Source organism: Ipomoea triloba, chromosome 14, assembly GCF_003576645.1.
Source record: "Ipomoea triloba cultivar NCNSP0323 chromosome 14, ASM357664v1".
Taxonomy (NCBI): Eukaryota; Viridiplantae; Streptophyta; class Magnoliopsida; order Solanales; family Convolvulaceae; genus Ipomoea; species Ipomoea triloba.
Window position 1 is genome coordinate 11,934,284 of NC_044929.1, and position 22,469 is coordinate 11,956,752.

General features: G+C 35.4%; 1 protein-coding gene and 1 long non-coding RNA gene across 2 annotated transcripts; one reads left to right on the top strand and one right to left on the bottom strand.

Annotated features, from left to right (window-relative positions):
• The first annotated feature begins 258 nt into the window (after positions 1–258).
• On the top strand, positions 259–2,447 carry LOC116005218. The gene is made up of 3 exons (XR_004094900.1): positions 259–392; positions 606–1,180; positions 2,001–2,447. It is a non-coding gene; the product is annotated as an uncharacterized LOC116005218 (long non-coding RNA).
• Positions 2,448–3,618: 1,171 nt separating this feature from the next.
• On the bottom strand, positions 3,619–9,279 carry LOC116005076 (glucomannan 4-beta-mannosyltransferase 2-like). Its single transcript, XM_031245307.1, has 9 exons — positions 8,741–9,279; positions 8,390–8,488; positions 7,776–8,028; positions 6,188–6,298; positions 5,478–5,614; positions 5,254–5,367; positions 4,840–5,039; positions 4,283–4,480; positions 3,619–4,182 (listed from the first exon to the last, which is right to left on the bottom strand). Exons 1-9 carry the CDS (start codon positions 9,077–9,079, stop codon positions 4,023–4,025), a joined length of 1,611 nt encoding a protein of 536 aa, XP_031101167.1. The 5' UTR covers positions 9,080–9,279; the 3' UTR covers positions 3,619–4,022.
• Between the last annotated feature and the right edge of the window lie 13,190 nt (positions 9,280–22,469).

Sequence of the window (22,469 nt, forward strand, 5' to 3'; positions counted from 1 at the left end):
TAAGAGAAGTCGAGAGTTCAAACTTTCTCTTGTATAAAAAAATCAATATCATTAGCACTTTGTCCCTTAATTTGATATGTTCGGTGTAAACGGAGATTAGTGTGAATATGGTACATCGTGATCGAAAGAGGAAAAAAAAAAAAAACTCCACATGGATTAAAGGTGCTAAAACATTAATCATAGGTAGGGCAAGTGCGTGCATAATTGAAGTGTGGGCCAACAACGTGTGGGTTCTTCATTTCATTGTGATGGCAAATGAAGATTCCATAGTCTCACACATGCATGAATATAATTATTAGATGGTGTACGGAAATTTGGGCGTTAAAATCAGCATTTCATCATCTGATGGTGGTGTAGATTCAAAACGTGAATTATTAATTATTGCATGTAAGGTAAGTATAAGAAAATAAAAGTGTAAATTGTCATTTTGGTCCACTAACTGTAGGGATCTTGTTAATTGTAATTCATAACTTTCAAATTTGTTAATTTCGTACCTTAACTATTCAATTTTTTATCGTCACTCCGGCCAAATATTACCAGAAAATAATATAGAGTAAAATAATGAAGGTATTCTAATCATTTCACGTCTTTTTCCTCTTCTCCAGTGAATCCATCTTTTCTTATTCTTCTTCGGCGAATGCAACAACCACCACCAACAACCACTGCCAACCGGTCACCACTTCGACGTTAGAGTAGCAAGGCGGCAGCGGCTGCAGATCGGCAAGCAAAGCTGGATGAAGGAGCTACACCATAATCTTCCCCTCCATCATCTTCCCACTCCATTTTCCACGACCAAGAACACGAATCACCTCCATCCACATCACAGCCACCATTGTCCGCCACTAACAACTCCAACGAGTTGTGGCGTGGCTGGACCTCCTCCCCGATAGGACGACAACCTTCGGCGAGCTGGCGGCGACCTCATCTCCTTCCTGTTGGCGAGCAGTAGATCAGGCAAGGAAACTAGGCGTTTGTTAGCGGCAGCGAAACGGTGACCTTGCGGCAAGGCTATGCGACGACGACAATAGTGGATTCACTTAGTGAACGGCAGTGATGTGAAGAACAGTCCGACAACGAGCAGGCGTAAACAGGGTGACGCGAACTGGTAGCTCTCCTCCTTCTGGCCGACAACTTTGGACCGAAAATGAAGAAGAAAGATGGTTTCGCTTTACAGTACTGGGTATGGATTCCTTCTTCCTAATCTAATCTCTCTCATTGCATTCGCTGGAGAAGAGGGAAAAATATGTGAAATGACTAAAATATACTCATTATTTTAACCTTTACTATTTTTCAGTAAGATTTGACCGGAGTGATCGAAATTGATAAAAATTGAATAGATAAGGTACGGAATTAACAGTTTTGAAAGTCATGATTGGAATTAACAGGAACCCTATAATCAGTGGACCAAAATGACAATTTGCTCAAAATAAAATTATATACTTATTATATTACTAGTTATAACTTTTGACGTAATAATAAATATTTGGTCATATATTCTGTGCGGTAATACTTATTAGTTATTAGCCAATTTTCTTAAAAGTTATGTATATTCTAGTGCTAGCCATTATGTTCTTTGACTTCCTAACACCATATCTATTCACTTAACATTTCATAATAAACTCTCCTCTAGTGTAATATATTACAAATTAAATTACATAAAAGAAGCAAATCGCGCTTGGAAGATCATGTACGATAGGCTAGATTGAGAAAATTTTGACAAAACCGAATCAAACTCTTAACTTTCTAATACGAGAATCTTGTTATAGTAATTTGATTACCGTGTTTGAAAAAATAAAAATAAAAATAAAAATTACTATCTCCCATCTCTTACCCCTCAGTCATATCCAACACAATGACAAATTAACATCTTACAATGATTTGGATGCTTTTATAAAATTTCTTTACGTCTTCACTTTAGCAACTTTATTTTCTTATTCCCCCATGTGCTTATTCATTTATCTTCTTTTTTTTTTTTCTTTATTCCTTTTTCCACACTTCAGATTTTGTCGGTGTCGGACGAAAGGGCTTGAGTGCATCTTGCATTGCATAATCAAATCATTGCCATCGCTAGCTAGCTTCATATGTAGCTTAGCTTGCCTCAACTAAACAACAAAAGGTTATTCCTATCTAGTGAGTGGTAATGTTCATCAAAATACCATGTTGATGGATATATTATAAATGGACTCGATATTAATCAACCCGTAAGAAATCGGATCCAATCAGAGCCGACCTGGCCCAAGCCCAGTGCTCGACCGAGTGTTTTTTTTTTTGTGACTAACAATTCATTGTCTTTTCTATTCTGTTACCTTTTGTCTTTATTTTTTTTATTATTTATCATTTGATTATTTAGTTATTTGAGTCGGATCACTCGGGTTAATATAATTCATCACATTTTTTTTTAGCTTTATAATATATAGTTAATGATAAATATTGACACTTAGCTTGGAGATTTTGGGATTAGCATTAGGTGATTTTGAGAAAAGGCAGGCACACTTGTATGAGTATTGCTCCAAATAAAGGGACACTTATATTTGGATTTGGTTGAGTAATTTAATCTCCTTTATTGTTTAAAAAAACAAAAGTCAATTCTATGAATGGTTCATTTGACTATTGACATTTACCAATTTTTGTAATTAACTTTCAATTTGACCATAAATTGTCTCTTTAATATTGATTTTGTTCTAAAGTTGATCCTCTAATGAAATATCTATTTAATAAACATTACATTTAAGGGTGATAAAGTAAAAATTTTGTTCTTCACATTCCCATTAATAATGAACTCAGATCAATGCATTAAGTTTACGAACACAATTTGCAAATCTTAACAAATCAATTTTTACATTATTATCCTTAAATTTAATGTTTACTAAATTGTTTAAAAAAAAATGTTTACTAAATGAATATTAATTAATTGGAAGACCAAATTTAAAATAAAATCAATAGTCAAGATCAGAGATCATTTATGGTCAAATTAAAACTTGAGAATAAAAATGAGCATATGTCAATAATAGTCATGGTACAATTGAAAGTCAAGAATAAAAATTGATATTTATCAATTTTTAAGGACCATTCCTATAATTAACACAAAAAAATAAAAATTAAATTAAAAAACATGAATGATTTCAACAGAATTTGTAAAAATTATAATTGTGTTCATCGTATCGGAACAATTAGAATGCAGTTTTGATTGAACTTTCTTTTGCATGAATAACAATCATTGAGTATCAGTAATATAATATTGCCTTTAGATTGAAATGAATGGTACCTAAAGGAACCTTTATTGAGTATCAATAATATAATAATGACTAATCCCCACGCACCTTGGCTACTCCACACCCAAAGTGAAGGATCAAACTCTTGATATTTGGTTAAGGATGGATGGGTCCATTCTACTTAACCACACACTCCAGGTTAAAATCACATAGATTATATTAATTGATTCATATGTTTATTATTTTTGAGGAAAAAAAAATCAATAAACAAAGGGCATATTGCAATTGTCAATAGTGTCTTCATTAACTTACTCTCATATATTGAAAGAGTATTGGTACAATATATAATTTAAAAAATTGAAAAAAAAAAAAAAACTGTAGAGCTAGTAGAGTGACAAAAACTGAATTACAAATTAAATGAGCTTATTCCTTTTTCAATTTGTTTTTTTTTTCTGATAAAACTAAATTAAACAAACAATTGACTTGACATAAATCTCACACAACAAAAACACTCTAATCAAAGGTTTAAAAGAACACAAATATTCTATCCATCTATCCATCTGCAATTTCAAATCAGCTAATCTGTCTGCAACTTCTTCAATTCATTCATTCAACCTTCCCCTGACTGACTGTAGTATAATAATAATAATTATATAATAAACTCACAAGAAGAGCAATTATATGCTTTATCTTACATTTCTGTGGAGCTGATGAGCTCTCTTCCCCTCCCATTCAATGTTTCTTCTCTTCAACAGAGCAATGATGTACATACATTTGTGTAGACAAAACATCCTGCGACATATATGGGGACTAGGATGGGACTATGGTGCCGATGTAGCCAAATCCGGCAATGGTGAAGGTTATGGTTTGAAGGAAGAGGTATATGAAGTACTGGTTCTTCCCGTACAGGAAATCGTAGCAGCCGCAGAAGAAGAGGAAGACGGCGAACCCCAACTCATGTGGCAGGATCCTATGTAAGACATATATAGTGTTACTAGGATGTTGGATGGGCAGGGAAAAGCAATAAGGAATCTCATATGGTTCTGAGGGAGGGTTTAAGGTAGGTTTACCTGTCTCCGAAGAATGACTTTGTCTTCCTGGCTACGGGTTTGGCGGTTGATTTGTTCTTGAGAGCATCTCCGAGTTTTTCGGTGACAACCCACTCGTTGGCTCTTTTGAATTCAAGCAGGCCGATGAAGGTGGCCTTGGTTCGGTGGAAGGACATCACATTCTCGAACAGAATCCAGTAAAATAACAAATGAATCGACCTGAAAAACCAAAACCACCCCATTAGAGAAGCATTTCTATTATTAGATTGTGACAAAATGTGAAATCTATTTGTGTAGGAGTAAATCACGGTGATTCAACTGATCAACACAGACTAGATTTTTGCTCACTGTGCACAAGGAGTCACTCATTTTGAGAGGTTACTCTCACAGCATTGCTAGTGAAACTCGATTCTTAGTCTTTTGTAACAAATTTCACTTTTGTGATCAATTGAAGTACCCATACAAACAGCATTTCTATTAGCTTTATGTATGCTTTGCGCTAGCTATATTATTATATATATAATAGAGCCTGCGAGTTTTGACCCACTTTAATAATCCTAACTAAGACAGGATGTTACCTCGGTGTGCCAACGGAGTTGAGAGTGGTGATGATGCATGGAATGTAAATGGCTCCCCACTTTGGGACTTCGACTTCAGGCACCAAAATGGTCAAGGGAAGAACGACGCAGTAGAAGAAGAACGTGACCATGTGAGCTATGATTTTCCTAACGAAGAAGAAGCTGTAGATCACGTAGAACTTTTTCCATACATTCACTCTCTGCACCCATCAAACAAAAACAATTTGTGTCATTTTTCAAAACAAATTGGCAATTATGTGTTATTTGTCAGCTAAAAGAAGCCGACCTATTAACCTTCTTGATTTGAACTGGTCAATTATATGGTATTTGCCAGCCAGTGACACAAAATGTGGTTTACCCACATCGTACTGAGAGCTTTCTTCGTTACTAAAAAATACATATTGATGAGCTGACCTTGTTTCTGACGATTTCCATGACCATTTTTCTGAACAAATTGGCAGGACCACAAGACCAGCGATGTTGCTGGAAACGGAAGGCCTTGAAAGTACTAGGTAGCTCGCTTTTAACCTTGGATTAAGACAAACATTAACGTTAATTAATTATGAGTAACTAGTTTTAGAAAACCATTTTCAGGGATGAAGATTGATACAAATTGCATGGGATTCATCGAAGAATACCTGGAGGTCTCCAAGGTAGACAAATTTCCACCCCTTAAGACTTGCTCGGACAGCAAGATCCATATCCTCAACGGTTGTTCTGTCTTTCCATCCACCAGCCTCATTGATGGCACCAATCCTCCATACACCACCAGTCCCTAAAATAAAATTGTTTCATCACAAATTAATAATGTTGTAAACAGTATAATAAGTCTCAACTTCAATTTCAGTTAATCAATCAAATATGTATTTCACTTCAATCTTACCTACTCGATCACATACGTATCATAACACTTTTATCCATTAAAATTAAGTTAAGATGATGATCAACTTAAATTACTAATGTCAAGTAGGCCGACCTAACTTCATCCCACATGCTAGCCGATGCAGAACTATTCTGGACCCGAGTCCACCTTGCAAAATGGATCTGGATCTAAAATATGCAATTTACATACTGAATGTTCAAAATTTATATACTAAATGTTCATAATTTAGCATGAACATTCAATATGTAAATTGTGAACATTTAGTATGTAAATGGACACGAGTCCATAGTATAACTATTGCCTAACACTATCTAATCTATGGGCAATCCAAGTATTAACTTCAATTATCGATGAAAACAAAGTCAAAGGAGAATGTGACTCTCCCATGATTCTTGCAAGCATTAATTACATGTAGTAAGAAATTAATTTTTAAATTACAGCAGTAATAATATACTCTTCACTTACCATTGAATCCAAAGAATGCATGAGTAGATGAACCCACTTCCTGCTCCACTGTAAAATGGTAGTCCAATGACATCTCTTGCATTCTTGTCAGCAAACACTCATCAGAATTCACTGTAAATTAAAAAAAAAAAAAGAGTTAAATAAAGAACAGAAAGTTAATAATAATACTCAATAAAAGACAAATACAAGAAAATAAAGTACAAAATTTTCCTTTTTAAAAAAAATTAAAAATAAGGTGCTCTGACACCTTAGAATATTCTCATAATGGTAATAACTTGAATAAGGGTAAAGTAACATTAGACATTAAGAAGAGTATCAAAGAAGAAAGTTTTGTGGGTAAAATAAGAATATATTCAAAATAAAGGGCTGAGAAATAGAATACAAGAAAACAAGAGGGCCCCAATCATAAGCTTACGAAAGAGCTGTTACTTTATCAGACATCACGTGACTTTCCAAAAAGAAAAAAACATTGCCACGTCCTCATAAGAACAGGGAGATTACCCGCCATTTTTAATTTTCTACTGTAATTTTAGTTTTAAGTAAATTACTGTTAAACCCCTGTCGGTCTTAAGTGTCGGTGAACACTGTAGATTTGGGAACGAAGTCTAGGGGGACAGACAGATGGAGGCCCACGTGGCTCTGACACAAGATAACAGCACGTGGAGGGAGGCGTCCCCAAAATGACAACTCTACCCTCGTGCTTGGACCGAAGACCATCCCGCTTCTGCCCTTGTCCCATTCAGCAAAATGACAAACCTGCCCCCGTATATCTAACGCTAAATCGGCGGTTAATGCTCTAGCTGCCACACTCATTTTCAACTTAATGGCGGGATAACGGCGTGTCAAATAGACCCGCCAGTCACGCTCACGATTACTTATGAGAAAAATCAAATTATTTAAAAAAAAAAAAATTAATTAATAAACATACGCATCAAGGAAAGTAACTGAACAATTTTGAGTGACATTAAAAGATTCCAACGAAAGCAATTTAAGGTACAATGTTAGTGACACACGAAAGGTATCCATGACTCACAGTAATATATTAATTGTGTATTAGTCCTATGATATCATAGTTAAGCGGAATTTCGTTTGACCTTATAAATTTTGACAAAAATAATTTTTAAAAAAAAAAAATTATTTTGTCACTGTCAATTGAAATTCTGCGAACGACAATCAAGCATTTTCCTTGTTACGAAAGTGATTAAATGTGTGATTTGGTGACTAATTCTAAACCCGTGATGTACGGCAGGCAATCCATAGGTGGTCCCCACCATCCATGACATATGGAGTTTCTGTGGACCCCATTTCCCATGCCAAGAAGTAACTAGTACAATTAAAAAAAGGTAGAATAAATTATAAATAAATAAATAATTTCTTTTTACAAAAGAGTAAGTTTGGAGAGAGAGAAATTATGTGGCTAAAGTAAACTGCATGCAAAAACACGGCAGACATTAGCAGTAACAAATTTGTTACGGCGATACTATGCCTAAGAAAACCACCGACACTTTGGATTAAGGTTATGAACATCAATAATAACGTAACGATTAGTTTCGTGCCAATTATGGTTAGGTATATATTCAGTGCTTACCAAAACGCCATCGAGCTTGAACGAGGGCGATGTTCGAATTGTGAACCAAAAACGGGATTGCCCGTCTGAGAAAATCAGGCTCGGGCCGAAAATCAGCGTCGAAAATTGCCACATATTCACATTCTTTAACATAATCGTGTTTTAATCCATCCTTTAGAGCACCAGCCTTGTAACCACCTCTAGTCTCCCGAATTTGGTACCTAATGTTGACGCCCTTGCTCGCCCATCTTATGCATTCCTTCTCAATCATATCCTATTTAAACAAATTAATTAATTAATTACAAAATGTTATGGAAAATAACCATTTATGGGTTGCATGTTTATTATAGAAATTAGAAAAAAGTAGGGAAATCGTATTGGTTTTGGTAAGTTAATATGTAGAAGAAAAATGAAGCATCCTTAATTAATGCTATAACATAGAATTCAACATTAAAACCTTAAAATAATCCCCGTGTGCTGGAATTTATGGGATTAAGTGTAATCATGAAGCCCAGATCTGGAATTGCATTGGGCTACTCATGTTTATTAGAAAATATAAATAAACAAATAAATAATTCTGATTGGTAAAACAGAACAGTGTTTGGTAAAGAGCTAAAGAGTGGTTATAAACCAACCTTAATGACAAAGTCAGTGGAATCATCAAGAACTTGAATCACAATTCGATCGGACGGCCACGAGAGGTTACATGCAGCTCCAATGGAGATCTTGTAAACCTGTCCAAAAACATCATTAAACAATTGGGACTAAGAAACGAGGCAAAATGTGTCTTTTTCGGAATTGGCCAAAAGCGTGAAAATCAGGGAGATTGTGTGGTTTATCAGCACATGTCGGGCAATTAGGGCATGAGTAACAGGGATTACGGCAGGATTAGCAGAAAATTAGGAACAGTAACACGGATCAATAATTAATCCAAAGGAGAATCGATCATATCAGACAAGACAAACAAATACGAGGAAATTAATTACCTCTTTCTCGTTGTACATGGGGATTTGGATGAGGACCATAGGGTACGAGGCATTGCCGGACTCCAAATCGTCGCGCATTGCCTCCCATTTGTAACGTTTTTCCGGTTTTTTCCAGAAAATCTTAACCAGAATAATCACAATCCCCATGTAAAGCCGCTCGAAGAACAACATAAGCGACATGGCGAGGCAGACATAAACGGATAACCTTAACAGAGGGACAATGAGGGGCGCTTTGATGAGCTCCCACATCAGCCCCATCTGAGCCGCTATGTCGGCCGCCGGCCCCCGGAGAGCCTCCGGCATCGATGCCGCCACAATGTTGCCGGAAACCTCGGCCATTCCTCTCCGGCGAGTTGCAGAAACAGGGGAAATGATCGGAGCAGATCTGCTCTGATAGTTGAATATATATATATATATATATATATATATATGAGAAGGGTTAAACTGCGGAGAGGAATTGAAGGAGGATTTCAGACAGAGCAGATTTGCGGCATCGTGGAGGGAGGGAGGGAGAGAGTAATAGAGAGAGTGGAGTGCGTAATTGGGAGAGAGAAGTGAGGGAGTTTTATAGTAGAGAGTCTTTTGGTCTCATTACTCACTTTCTATAACTGCTTACTTTTAACCCTTTTTCACTCTCCACCTAAACCCTCTACTTTTGTTTTAGTTTAACACTAACACTAACAAAAATATTACTACATACTACTTAAGTATTAAGGCCCCACTAGAAGCTAACAAAAAGAATCCACTTTCACCAAAATGGGTAATTCAGTGAGCGGAATATGATTCTGGTATTAAAGGTCATGCTTTCAATTTAGGTTAACTTCCTCTAGGTTGAGTCGTTATAAATGATTTTCTTAGTGTGATTTATTTCTCTACGTGATTTACTAACTATTACACAAAAATCGAGTAAGATTTACCCGAATTTACCCAGTTTGCAATTTTGAATAATGGCTATGACTTATGAATTCCCCTTCACTGAGGGTAAAAGAATCTATATAATAATTAAACATTAAAAAAAAGTTATCTATGATCTGTTAGGTAATAACTATTGTGTAATGATTTTCGTATGAGAATATGGCAAGAGTCTCGGGGATTTTTTACTTTACGTTTGTAATAATATTATTAGGGTAATGTAAATATGATTGTATTATACGGAGAGTTATGTAATATTATTAGAGTAACGTAAATATGATTATATTATATGGAGTAGAATCTTATCTAATTCAGATTATGCGATAATTGTAACATTTTTCCATTAAGGAAAAATAATTTTGGTGCAAGTTATATCCTTCAATGGCTTTCAATGGCCATTATGTGGTGTCATGTAACGATTAAAGCCTATATTGATGGCATATAGGCTATATAAGCAGGGTTCCCCACTGCTCAGGTTACTGTCTTTGACATTACATACACCATCTATATTGAACCTGAGAGCAAGTGGGAGACATTCTACTACTTCAACACTTGAACTACTACATCATCTACAGCAGAATCACAGGAAATTTTTAAGAACAACTATGGCCGGATGTTAGTTCTATTTGTGCAATATTCTTACATTTGGTATCAGAGCCTGTTAATCTCTGCCTAGTTGTAGATATTGCATTATATATATTTTTCCAGAATATGATATGCAATGCAATATGTTTTTCTCGAAACTCTATATGCCTGTATGAATGCATATGAGTGTGTGTATGTATTTTGTTCTGAATAATATATACAAAATCTTTCGCAAAAATATTTGTATATATATACTGTTTAAAAAAAGAAAAAAGAAAAAAAAGGAGGCATATGAAAATTTGGGGGTTTTGGTCGGCAACCATTCGAATGGTCACTGGCGTGCCCCATTTTCTGGCGACGTCGACCGTTGTTGGGCGGCGGTTGCCGATGTGCCTCCTTTTCCAGCGAAATCGCCGCCAGGCGAAACATCGAAACTTTAAAAAAAAACCTAGACTTCAGATTGGTTCGTCGGCTTTCGAGTTCCAATTTGACAATCGGATCTGGAGACCGAGACAGCGAACAGCGAGGCTGGCAGCCGCTGGCGCCGGCGACGGATGGCGGAAGGATGGCAGCGGAGCTAGGTCTCACTTCTAGGTAGCGAGCGGTGGGCTTCCCGGCCTTCAATCGCCGCTGTCTCTCTCTGTGCTTGTTGGCCGCGATCGGTTGGTGCGGCTGGGGAGACGGCAGAGGGATGGCCGTGCCGGCGCTGGGTCTCGGGTTAGGGCGGCGAGCGGCAGTTCTCCGGCTGGCTCGACTGTCGGCGATCTCTCTCTTCTGGCGTTGCATCTCTCTCTTGCTTCTGCGTGTGTTTGTATGCTGCTGCTACCAGCTAGGTTTTTTTTTTTTTTTTTAATTTTGTTAAAGTGATGAAGATGATATTGTTGTTGGGTTGGGTCTAGAGAGTGGGCCTGCCCCATTCTCTTAAAAAAATTGTTTTATTGGGCCTGTGTATGTTTATAAATCCTGATTTATTTTACTCTCTAATATATTTGTTTATATTAATTGGGCATTCTATTTGTAATGTTTATTATTTTTATTCAATATGCAATTTGTTTTGAAAATTATATAGTTTTCAAATGAAATTTTCATTCAAATTACAAATTGAATTTAAATTTTATTATTTAATATGTTCATATTTTAAATTGCTATACTGTATGTGCAATTTGTTGTTTAATATGGAGTTTATGTTTTTGTAATATGCGTATTATGTCCAATAAGCATAATATTTAGTCTTTTAATTATGCAATTTATATTTATACCTTAGAAAAGCATATTTAGGAATTAGTGAAATTTCTCAGGATATTGGACTTTAGCATATTGCATAGTTCATAAGGCTTAGTACAACTGGATAGTGCCTCAAGATTAACACATTAAGCGTACATACGGTTTAGTACAACTACAGTAGTGCCTGAAGGTTAGCACATTAAGTTCAAAGTTCACCTATCTTTAAATCCTTTTCCAAACCGTGAACATCAAAGTTTTAAATAAAAACCTTCAGAATAATTATGCTATAATGTGAAATTGCATGACCCGGTGAAAGTTTTTGTGAAGAAAACTTGAAATAGCCAATGTGCTGCAGGTTTACTTGAAATCCTACTCTGTCTAAGTAGTCGGTTTTTAATGGGCCTTAGCCCAACCAACTTTCCTAGGAGTATACTTAGGAATTGCATGTCATGTTAATTGCATAATTTGTTTTGTCTTTTCAGATCAAAATCTATGCCGATGTTATAGTACAATTTTTAGTTAATTGAGGAGTAGCCACAACATCCTTAATTTAATTAATATTATACATCAAGTTTTTCCCAAATTGCATAAAGTTTAGGCATAAATTGTGATTAATTATACTTAATATAATGAAATTTAGCCCACAAACAATTTTGTTATATTTGTATGATTGATCAAGTTAAAATACCAAACTATGGCTATAATTTAGCCCATAGGCAATTATGTGTCAGTATATAATTTTTGGTAGTTTTTAACATTGAGAATAGAAATTCAACCTTGTACCCATCTCATTTCTATTCTAAAAATTTTCCAAGATCCTTTTTTGCATAAAAATTTAGCTCACAGACAATTTTTATGGCATTTGGATCTAGGACATGCATCATTTACAATGGTAATGTATGCACTTCAGTTCTATCTATGCCTCAAAAAAATTCTAATCCAAACATTTACCTTTACAGCATCTCAATCCGTTACTTACACAAGAAATGCTTAGGTTTATCCATTAAGTTTTTGGTTACCACAAGAAATGCTTAGAGAACAAGTTACATTGTGATTACAGTAGATGCTACTCATATTAAGAGGATGTATCTCTATAGTTCATGTTTTTGTTTTCTTTGAGTTTGTACTTGCACCAAGTGGGAGAGTATAACATTTTTCCATTAAGAAAAAATAATTTTGGTGCAAGTTATGGCCTTCAATGGCTTTCAATGCCCATTATGTGGTGCCATGTAACGGTTGTAACGGAAACCGTTGCAAAGCCTATACTAATGGCATATAGGTTATATAAGCAAGGGTCTCCCACTGCTCAGGTTACTGTCTTTGACATTACGTACACCATCTATATTGAACCTGAGAGCTAATGGGAGACATTCTACTACTTCAACACTTGGACAATCTACAACATCTATAGCAGAACCACAGGCAATTTCTAAGAACAACTATGGTCAGAGGTTAGTCTTATTTGTGCAATATTCTTACAATAATTTCAAGTAATGCAATATTATTGCCATTAAAAAAAATAAGATAAAATAAAGGTAATGCGATGATACAATTGGTGGTTCTTAATAAGGCCAAGCACTATTTCAAAAAAAATAATAATAATAGTAAGGCCAAGCACTAGTCCTCTCACTTAATAGGGTCCAGAGTCACCGTAATTTACTCCACCATTCTATCGGGTCAAAGTGTGGGACTCTCGAAACAAAACATTTCGTCTTTTGTGGACAATGCATTATAATATCTGACATTAAACAATATTAAATAAACACAAAATAATATTACATTCTCCTAATCTTACAACATCTTTTAGAAGGTAATACTACTAGTAAATCCGTCTCCATTTTTTTTAAACTACATAGATTTAACTCAAACAAAACCACTTCTTTATAATCCAACCAAGTCTCGATCAGATCCCATACACATTTTGTGTTAGAACTCTCGATATCATACTTAAACGAGTCAAACTCTCTTCAACTTCTTTATTTTATATATTGCTTGTTTGCCAAAGACCTTATAGTCTAGTGGCAACCGATGTCCCGGTTTACACTCCCATATGAATGATGGGAGTGAGTTTGAACCTCAGTGGAAACAATTGCTTCAGTAGGTTGAGAAAGTAGCTAGAAAGTAGCTAGCTATGAACAGATACTGCTTGTCTTTTCACAAGACTTAGGGGATGAATAATTTACAAAGGTACTATTACATTTAATAATAGGTCAAAACCTCAGCTCATCAGGGACTACTACACTTGAGTCGCAGGAATCTAACATTGCTGGATGTGAGCATCAACATCTACTGGTTTAAGAAATAAATCCGGCTTTACTTATTGTTTAGTCAAGGATTAAGCATTTTATCTCTCTAGAGGACCGATAGAAGTAAAACTTAAAACCAATTCCCTCATTTACGATTTCATTGTTTGCTCTCTGCATCTTTTTCGTCTTTATTTCATAGAGTTTTAATTTGTTCATATCAAATAAGAGAATTTTACAAATTTGCAAATTGTATTGGTTAAGAATTACAATCCTTATTACTGAACGCGCTATAGAAACTAACCCGGGACCAGGATGTACTAGGATTCAAATTCCTGCCAAAATGTTCTCTAACCCAACCACTAATGTGACAATTTGGGAGATATTATCTAATCCGCAGACTAGATTTAGTCAAACTCCGTACAAAAATTGTGACAAATTTCGAAAATATGTTGTTATTACCTACAATGAAAAACACTTTCAAACCCCTTACAAGTCTTTATTCAGGGTGTTTATACAACTCAATCTATCAATGACTCAAGAAAAGTCAATCTCACGAATCACAAACATTAATTACAAATTGATCACCGGCCTCAAACATAGCAAAAGTAATCTCCTAAATTATAAGATAAGCGATCTCCTAAAATCGAATCAAGATCGTTCCCGCTATACTTTTCATAAGCGAGTCCACACATTCCTTAAGTCCAAACCGAATGGACCTGGACCAACCACATGGATTGAGCCTGACTACATGAGACCACTAACGCCCAATCTATCAAGTAATATAAAGCTCAGAATCAACACAATATCTTTCAAGAAGTAACCAATTTCATCCGAAGCACAATAAAAAATCGAAAACCTAAATTCTCGTTAAACTGTTGATCTAATAAGAAAATTTGCACATATCAAACCTATCATGGGAAAATAAAACTACTACTTCACCCAAATCTTGTATATTTGGATAAATTCTATTATGTCATGTTAAGACAATTTATATATACAACCTTTGCAGTAAATAATTTTGGGAAAATTAACGTAGAAAATATATACACTATCTACACAAATGACAAATGTATGGAAGCACTAATTGTGGAAACCTAAAAGTTTAGTAGCCGCAAGGCAAGTTTCATGTGAGGCTAAAACAAAAGTATATGTCCAATGAGTTAAAGTATAATGTTGACATGACTACATACCTCAAAATATAATAATGGAATACAACTAGCTTTACCTGTGCTTTCTATTATTACAACCTTTCTCACCCTCGTCGGCAAGCTATAACATGCGCCTTTTCATCTTACTCTTAAGTTTACAGCTATATATATCATTGGGAATATAGGAAGCCCTCGTATTGCATCTTGATTTGTTTTTATTTATGTTGGTGTAATGAGACATTGTAATTTTTTTTTTTTAATTTAACAAGAGGTCTTGAGTGTAGTTATTTTATAATTCATAGGAAGGTGTTTTGTCATTCTTGAAGTGTCAACAAAAATAGAAACAATGTATAACTCCAGTCGGGTGGCAGAAGAAACAATGGTCATACCCACAAAAAAACACACAAAAAAAAAAAAAAAACAAAAAAAAAAGCGAAGAAATATAACCTATAAACTTATGCCAAATTACAAGAAACAATACTTTTTAATCACCAAGATAGTATTGTTTTATTTTGTTTGACTTTATGTGGTTTTAAGACCTTATGGTCAAGCGGTATAACTGTGACTCTCGAGAGGTCACAGGTTCGAACCCATTGATTCTTTGTGTTTCAGTAGGTTGAGAAAATATGTATGGACAGATACTACATTAGTACATTGTAACAGAGTCAATAATACTCAAAAAATTAGATGATGTGATTTTGTTTGTGTATAACAGTTATACATAATAATAATATAACACCTCTTTAGAATTATTGAAAGTGTTAATTGCATTTTTGTCCTAGATTTATAGGTGGCACTCCACTTTTAATCCTTTTTTTTTTTCAAAACATCATCCTTTGGTCTCAGTATTATTGTAGCACGATCATTTTTGGCCCTCTATCAATAAGACAGTTTAAATGCCGTTAAATACAAGAGCATTTTGGTCTTCAATTATGAATTTTTTTAAAAAGATAAACATAAAATATATAACGGGTCAACGCATTTTGTACTAAAAAGATCAAAATGTCCTTGTATTTAATGGAATTTCAACGATTTTGTTGATGGATGACTAAAAATAGTCATGTTACAATAATATTAGGACCAAAAGAAGATGTTTTAATAAAAAAGAACTAAAAGTGAAGTCATTTATAAATTTAGGACCAAAAATGAAATTAACTCGAATTAAAAATACTATTTTACTTTAGCAGGGTTACTACGTGCACACTTCCAATAGTGGCGATAGGTTCTACCGTCACCCAAAAATCACTATTTTTTTTTTTTGAATTTACATCTATAATAATTTTTTTTTAAAGATACTCAAAAAATATATATTTTAAAGAGTCAATCAAAAGCTTCACGTTAAAATGTAAATCTTAAGAAATAAATTTTAAAGGAAAACATAGCATCTCTTTAAAATTCTGTTCTATAAAAATAAAGATTTGTTTTCAAAAAAAAAAATAAATAAAGATTTTTCCTTTTTGTGAGGGCTGCTTTTAATTTGTCGGTTGATCTGAAGAATTTAGATCTATCTTTTTTAGAAAATAATAAAATCGGTTGGTGATATAGAATTAAGTTCGTGGCAATTTTATTTCCAAAAATATTTATATTTTTTTTCAAAAAAAATGCTTTCTGCATAATAATTTCATTCGGTGCAATCATTATGGAAAATGAGCTTTTTTTGTCGGGAAGAATTTTGGGAGAACCCGGGTTTCATTCCTACAAATGATTGATTCCTCTGAGCTAGTTCCCGTGCCTATTGGAGTGAACGTGAGTGGACCACAACCGTTAAATAGACGAGATCAAGTGGATTTACCAAAAAAAAATTATGAATTGAATGAGTTTCAGTTTTATTTTTCTTACCAGCATAATAATTGGCGTTTCAGTTCAATTTATTACCAAATACCAATATAATAACGTGTACTGCATGATGGATGGATAGTTTTGTTAAAGTCAATAGTAAACCAAAAATGCTACAAATTTCAATAAACTTTATTTTTATACTCTCTAACTAGTTACGATTACTTAAAAAGTCAAAAATAAAAATTATAAAGGTCAAGCTTTTATTGGTACACCAAAAGTTATTATTAGTAGTAAGTGAGTAATTTTATTTCTTCATATTTGAGTAATAATCAGTAAATTTGTATGAGTAGTTCAATTGATACTCAAGTGGTAGATTGAGAGTGAGAACTTAGGATCAAATTCTGACAGCTCGATTAAACTTATCACCCTAAAACTTTGCTTAAGTGATAATGTGAGGAAAACCTGTTGTGCACAACGTATACAAGCATGTGGTTGGAGGTACTAATGATTAGTCTAATATAATTTGAAAAATCAAATGTATCAAAATAACAAGCACCACTTTCCAATGGTGCATGTAGGAATATGCACCCAAGGTAGAGTTTAGGGATGGCAACGGGGCGGGGAGTATACTCCCCGTCCTCGTCCCCGAAACCCTGTCCCCATCCCCGTCCCCGTCCCGGCCCCCGGCGGGGAATGAAAAATAGTCCCCATCCCCGTCCCCGCGGGGAATTAGGCGGGAACGGGGAATCCCCGTCCCCGGTCAATTCTTAGTCAACATATTAAATTAGTGTAATTTTAATTTTAAAAAATTAATATATATATATATATATATATATATATATATATATATATATATAAATATAAATATATATATATTTTTAATTATTCGGGGACGGGGCGGGGCGGGGAGGGGTGTCCCCGTCCCCGGCGGGGAATTGAAAAAATTCCCCGTCCCCGTCCCCGATCCCCGAAATTTTTCTCCATTCCTGTCCCCGTTTCAAACGGGGACGGGGATCCCTGGCGGGACAGGGCACATTGCCATCCCTAGTAGAGTTTATTACCAAAATGGTCCCTTGACTATTGCGAAATTATCAATTTCTTCCTCGACAATGTTTCGTGCCCAATTAAGTCATTGACTTTGAAAATTTTAACCATTTTGTTCCTCCGTTCATTTAGGCATTAGAAGTTTGTTTATTTGAAGGGCATTGATGGAATTTCGCTTGAGAAAACCCATTTCCAACATGGAGAGGCGGCTGTGGTAGCAGAATAGTTTTGTGGTATGAGCTTGTGAACCCGACCCAATCTCCTCCCTTCTAGATCCTTCTTCCCCTTCCCCGTGTTGAGACTCCAGCCTCGCAAAGCCTCTCCGGCGACCTTCCTCCGCCATAGCCTCAGCTACGACACCCTCCTCCGTCTGTGCCTTTCCCGCCAGCACCACCACCTCCGGCAACCTATTTTCTCCAAACTTCCTCCTACGACACCCCTCCACCAAGTGCCATAACATGCTACATTCTCCACAAAACAAAGGCACAAATTCATACCCAATTTTCTGCTAAAATCCTCTTGTCTCACATTCACCAACCTCAAAATCAATCCAAAATTTCTCAATTAAGGGTTCCAATAGATCAATCTCCACCATAGCTTTGGCAACGCTCGGTCGCAATTTAATCCTCGTCACCAAATCCAGTGTCAGCAAGCTCCCAATCGGAGCACAAATTTTACTCAAAATTCTAGCATTGAATAAATGGATGGGAAGATTAGGATGGAGAACCGATTCTCACATCATCTGGAATTTAGAGACCTGATTCTCACATCACCAGTAAGAGGGATGCTTCTCTTGAAGCTTGCCCTAATTGTTTCTAGCGGCGGCCTATCTCCTAGGAAATTCCCAATCAACCTAAATCTCTTCTCCATTTCCTCCTAATTCCTTCATTTTATCTCTCTAATTCTCACGATCGGCTTACCTTCTTTGAATTGTTATTGTTGCCTATGTTTTTGATGTTGAGCGACACCCTCTGTACGTAACAATCGCTGGATCCATCACAATTTTTGGAAACATAACAAACTCCGATGGCAAGCAAGTAAGATCCGTGGCACCGACGACCTTATTGCCACCGTCATCTCCGAGGTTGCGTCCGTGGCTCTCGATGTTTATAGGAGGGGTGGCAGCGGTAGGCGCGAGGACGCGGCGGGGGAGAAGGAAGACGACAATGGTATCAACTTGATCAAAGCTAAAATCGCTTTTCATCTTTCTTATCCCAAGCTTTTAGAGGCGCATATTGATTTCTTAGAGCACCAATCTATATGAACAGATGAAGCAACTCCCTAAGCTACCGCAATCGCTTCTTCGTCCCCGGAATGGGTCTTATCAAGCGAAACTCCATTAATGCCCTCCAAATAAACAGACTTCTAACGCCTAAATAAATGGAGGACCAAAATTGTTATAACTTTCAAAGTCGAGGACTTAATTGGGCACGAAAAATTATCGAGGGCCAAATTGGTAATTTTGCAATAGTCGATGGACCATTTCGGTAATAAACTCCCCAAGGTATCATTATTTTTTCTCAACTTAAATTTAGTTTTATTTTTTCTTTTTGTACAACAAAAAAAAAGTTAATGTATAAAAATTATATAATTAAAATCTCTAATTGAAAATTTTTAAATGACACATATAAAGTAATTTTCTAAATTATTAAATCTATAAGTATATAAAGTAATTAATTTAGTGTAATGTTTATGTACATTAAACTTTGTTTTTGTAAACATATAGAAGCAATATTACGAATATATTACAAAGTGAATGAAAATATATATGATGTATTTGCAGTTTAGTGTTTATGTACATTAAGGTTTATGTTTATGACCATACAGATCAATTACTATGAACATAATACATGATAAATGTTATCAAACATAATGCACATGTAATGTAATTTTATGTACGTTATACTTTGTTTTTTAAACATATAGAATGAATAATTATAAACATAGAGTGAATAGAAATAGATATGACGTGCTTGCAATTTAGTATTTATGTATATAAGATTTATAATTATATAAAACAAATATTATGAACATAATACATGATGAATGTTATTAAACATGACACGTATGCAGTGTAATGTTTATATAGATTAAACTTGTTTTTATGAACATAAATAAGCAATAATATTAACTTACTATAGAGAATGAAATACATATGATGCACATTTAGTTTAGTGTTAATGTACATTAAGTTTTATGTTTATGAATATATAGAACATATATTATGAACATAATACATGATAATGTTATAAAACATGACGTACCAATCGACATTATTATTAGTATAGTATTTACTTTAGAACTCTTCTGAGTCTACTATGCTTTTAATAGGACTCTACTTGTGTATATACTATGTAATTTTTTTGTATTTAGTTTTATCGTAAATATACGAACATAGTTCCATATCTAAACTCTCATCTGGTATTCGATACTAATGCTTATACTGGTGGTAATGATGGTCAGACAATTTCATCGAGTTGCACGATTAGCGAGATTTCTTCTGCTCAACCGGTGTCTGCTCCGAATATGCTTCACCGGGCTCATCATTACGTATCAATCAAACTTACTGCCATGAATTTTCTGTTCTGGAAAGCGCAATTGGTTCCGTTTCTACTCGGTCAAAATCTGTATGGGTTGGTTGATGGTTCAAACCCTTGTCCTTCGAAGTTTGTTGCGTCTACCGCGTTTGCACCTTTGACTCTTAATACTCGCTACACCCAATGGATTCAGCAGGACCAATCCATCTTGAGCATGTTAATTTCCTCTATGAACGAAGAAGTGTTGTACTTGGCTATCGATCATGAGATGCCGCGTTCGGTCTGGTTTGCAGTGGAGACTACACTTGGCTCAACTTCCCATGCTTGCTATATTAGTTTACTATCGCAGTTACAAAACCTTCGTCAAGGTGATTTTTTGCCAGCCAATAACCTTGGTCATGCTTAGATTCTTGTAGAGCAGTTGGCGTAGGCTAGGTGACTAATGGGGCTCGATGAACAGAACCTTCATATTTTTCGGGGACTGCGGCCGGAATATTGCGCATTGGTGTCGTCTCGAACGACAAAGGATGCTCTGCTTACCATTCCGCAAGTTGCAGATTTGATGTATACTCATGAGTACCTATTTCAGGAAGAAGCGTTGCCGAGCCTGCCAGTGTCATCGTCTGCCGTTGTTCCTTCGCCTGCTGCCATATACGTCCAGTCATCTTCTGCCTGCTGATCGTCTAAAGATGGTGGCTCTGGAAGGGGACGACAACACCGTGGTCAACGTGGTAGTCATTGTGTTGTTTGCTGCCAGCTTTGTGACACGTCGGGGCACACTGCCGTGACCTACTACCAGAGATTTATAGATCCAACTGGTTCGGTGATAGCGTATGGACAATTTGCAACTGGTGGTCTGTTTGCACCTGGGCAGTTTGCTACTCGACTGCTCTTCGCATTAATATGGTTCATCAGTCTGCTACGAAAGAACTCCACTCGGCACCGTTTTCGAATATATGGTATCCAAACACCGGTTCGAATGCCCATGCTAGGCCAACGATAGATGACTTGCATATTGTTAAGCCTTATTCTGGTGGCGAATCTCTTTGGGTTGGAGATGATGCTGGTTTGTCAATTACCAATACTAGTTCTTTTTCTATTCCTTCTTCGTTACGGTCATTGTCTCTAAATAATGTTTTACATGTTCCTCGTTTGCAAGCTTCTTTACTATTGGTTTAAAAGTTTACATTTGATAATGATGTTTATTTTGAGTTACACCCTTCACTTTTTGTTGTGAAGGATCAACACACCAATCAGGTTCTTCTTAGTGGTTCTAAGAAAGGGGGTATATATCAACTTCTTGTGTCATCTCTGGTTGCTTTCCTGTCTGCTATAACATCTCCTCAAACGTGGCACAATAGGCTTGGACATCCTCATCTACGTGTTCTGCGTTAAGTGCTTCCTAATTGTTCAATTAGTGGGTCTTTACGTTCGTTTAATAATTTGTGTAATGTGTGTCAGTTAGGAAAGTCTGCACGCTTTTCTCTTTCTCGTGTTAGTCATTCTAGTAAATCAGTTTTAGAACTTGTGTACACTGACATTTGGGGCCCGACTCCGATAAGATTCCTTCTGTTGATAACTATATTATTTTGTGACCTTTGTTGATGATTTCTTCCGTATTATTTGGTTTTATCCTATGAAGCTCAAGACTGATATCTATTCTATCTTTAAATATTTTTTTGCTTATGTTGAGAAATTCTTTTCTTATCCTATTAAGGCTGTTTAATCAGATCTCGGGGGTGAATATCTATCTGATGAGCATATTTTGTACCTTGATTTAAATAAGATTTTATAGGTTATTTTTACTATTTATACTAGTATTTTCGCCCGTGCGTTGCACGGATTGGATTTGTTATAATATTTTAAGAATATTTGAAATAAAGGACCTTGTGTATCCTATATTGCCAAACTAAAATTTATATATTCTGTAGCAACTAAATATTTAAAGTATTAATAAGGATGCATGTATATTTAATATTATTTTGGTCTAATAAAATGTTTCTTGAGAAAAGATTTAAAATTGGCATTCATGAATGTATACTATTAGAAATTTAGTATAACAAAAAGAAATAAAAACACATCTAGTATAGAATAAGATTTAAAGAAGAATTTACCAATTAGCAGATTGCTATCCACTCCTCCGGGAGCCTTCAATGATCCAAAATCCTTGATTTTGAACATGTGTTTGGAAAAGACGGATTCATCTAGATCGGAAGCACTAATCAAAGTGTCGTGGTTCGCTTTCATCATATAT

What these genes read in the sequence shown, in the direction of transcription:
- LOC116005076 (XM_031245307.1), bottom strand. Translation starts at nt 9,079, where the DNA reads ATGGCCGAGGTTTCCGGCAACATTGTGGCGGCATCGATGCCGGAGGCT. An exon ending in CCATGTACAACGAGAAAGAG is followed by an intron (nt 8,489 to 8,740) that starts GTAATTAATTTC and finishes GTTTTTGGACAG; the next exon opens with GTTTACAAGATCTCCATTGG. An exon ending in TGGAAATCGTCAGAAACAAG is followed by an intron (nt 5,040 to 5,253) that starts GTCAGCTCATCA and finishes TGATGGGTGCAG; the next exon opens with AGAGTGAATGTATGGAAAAA.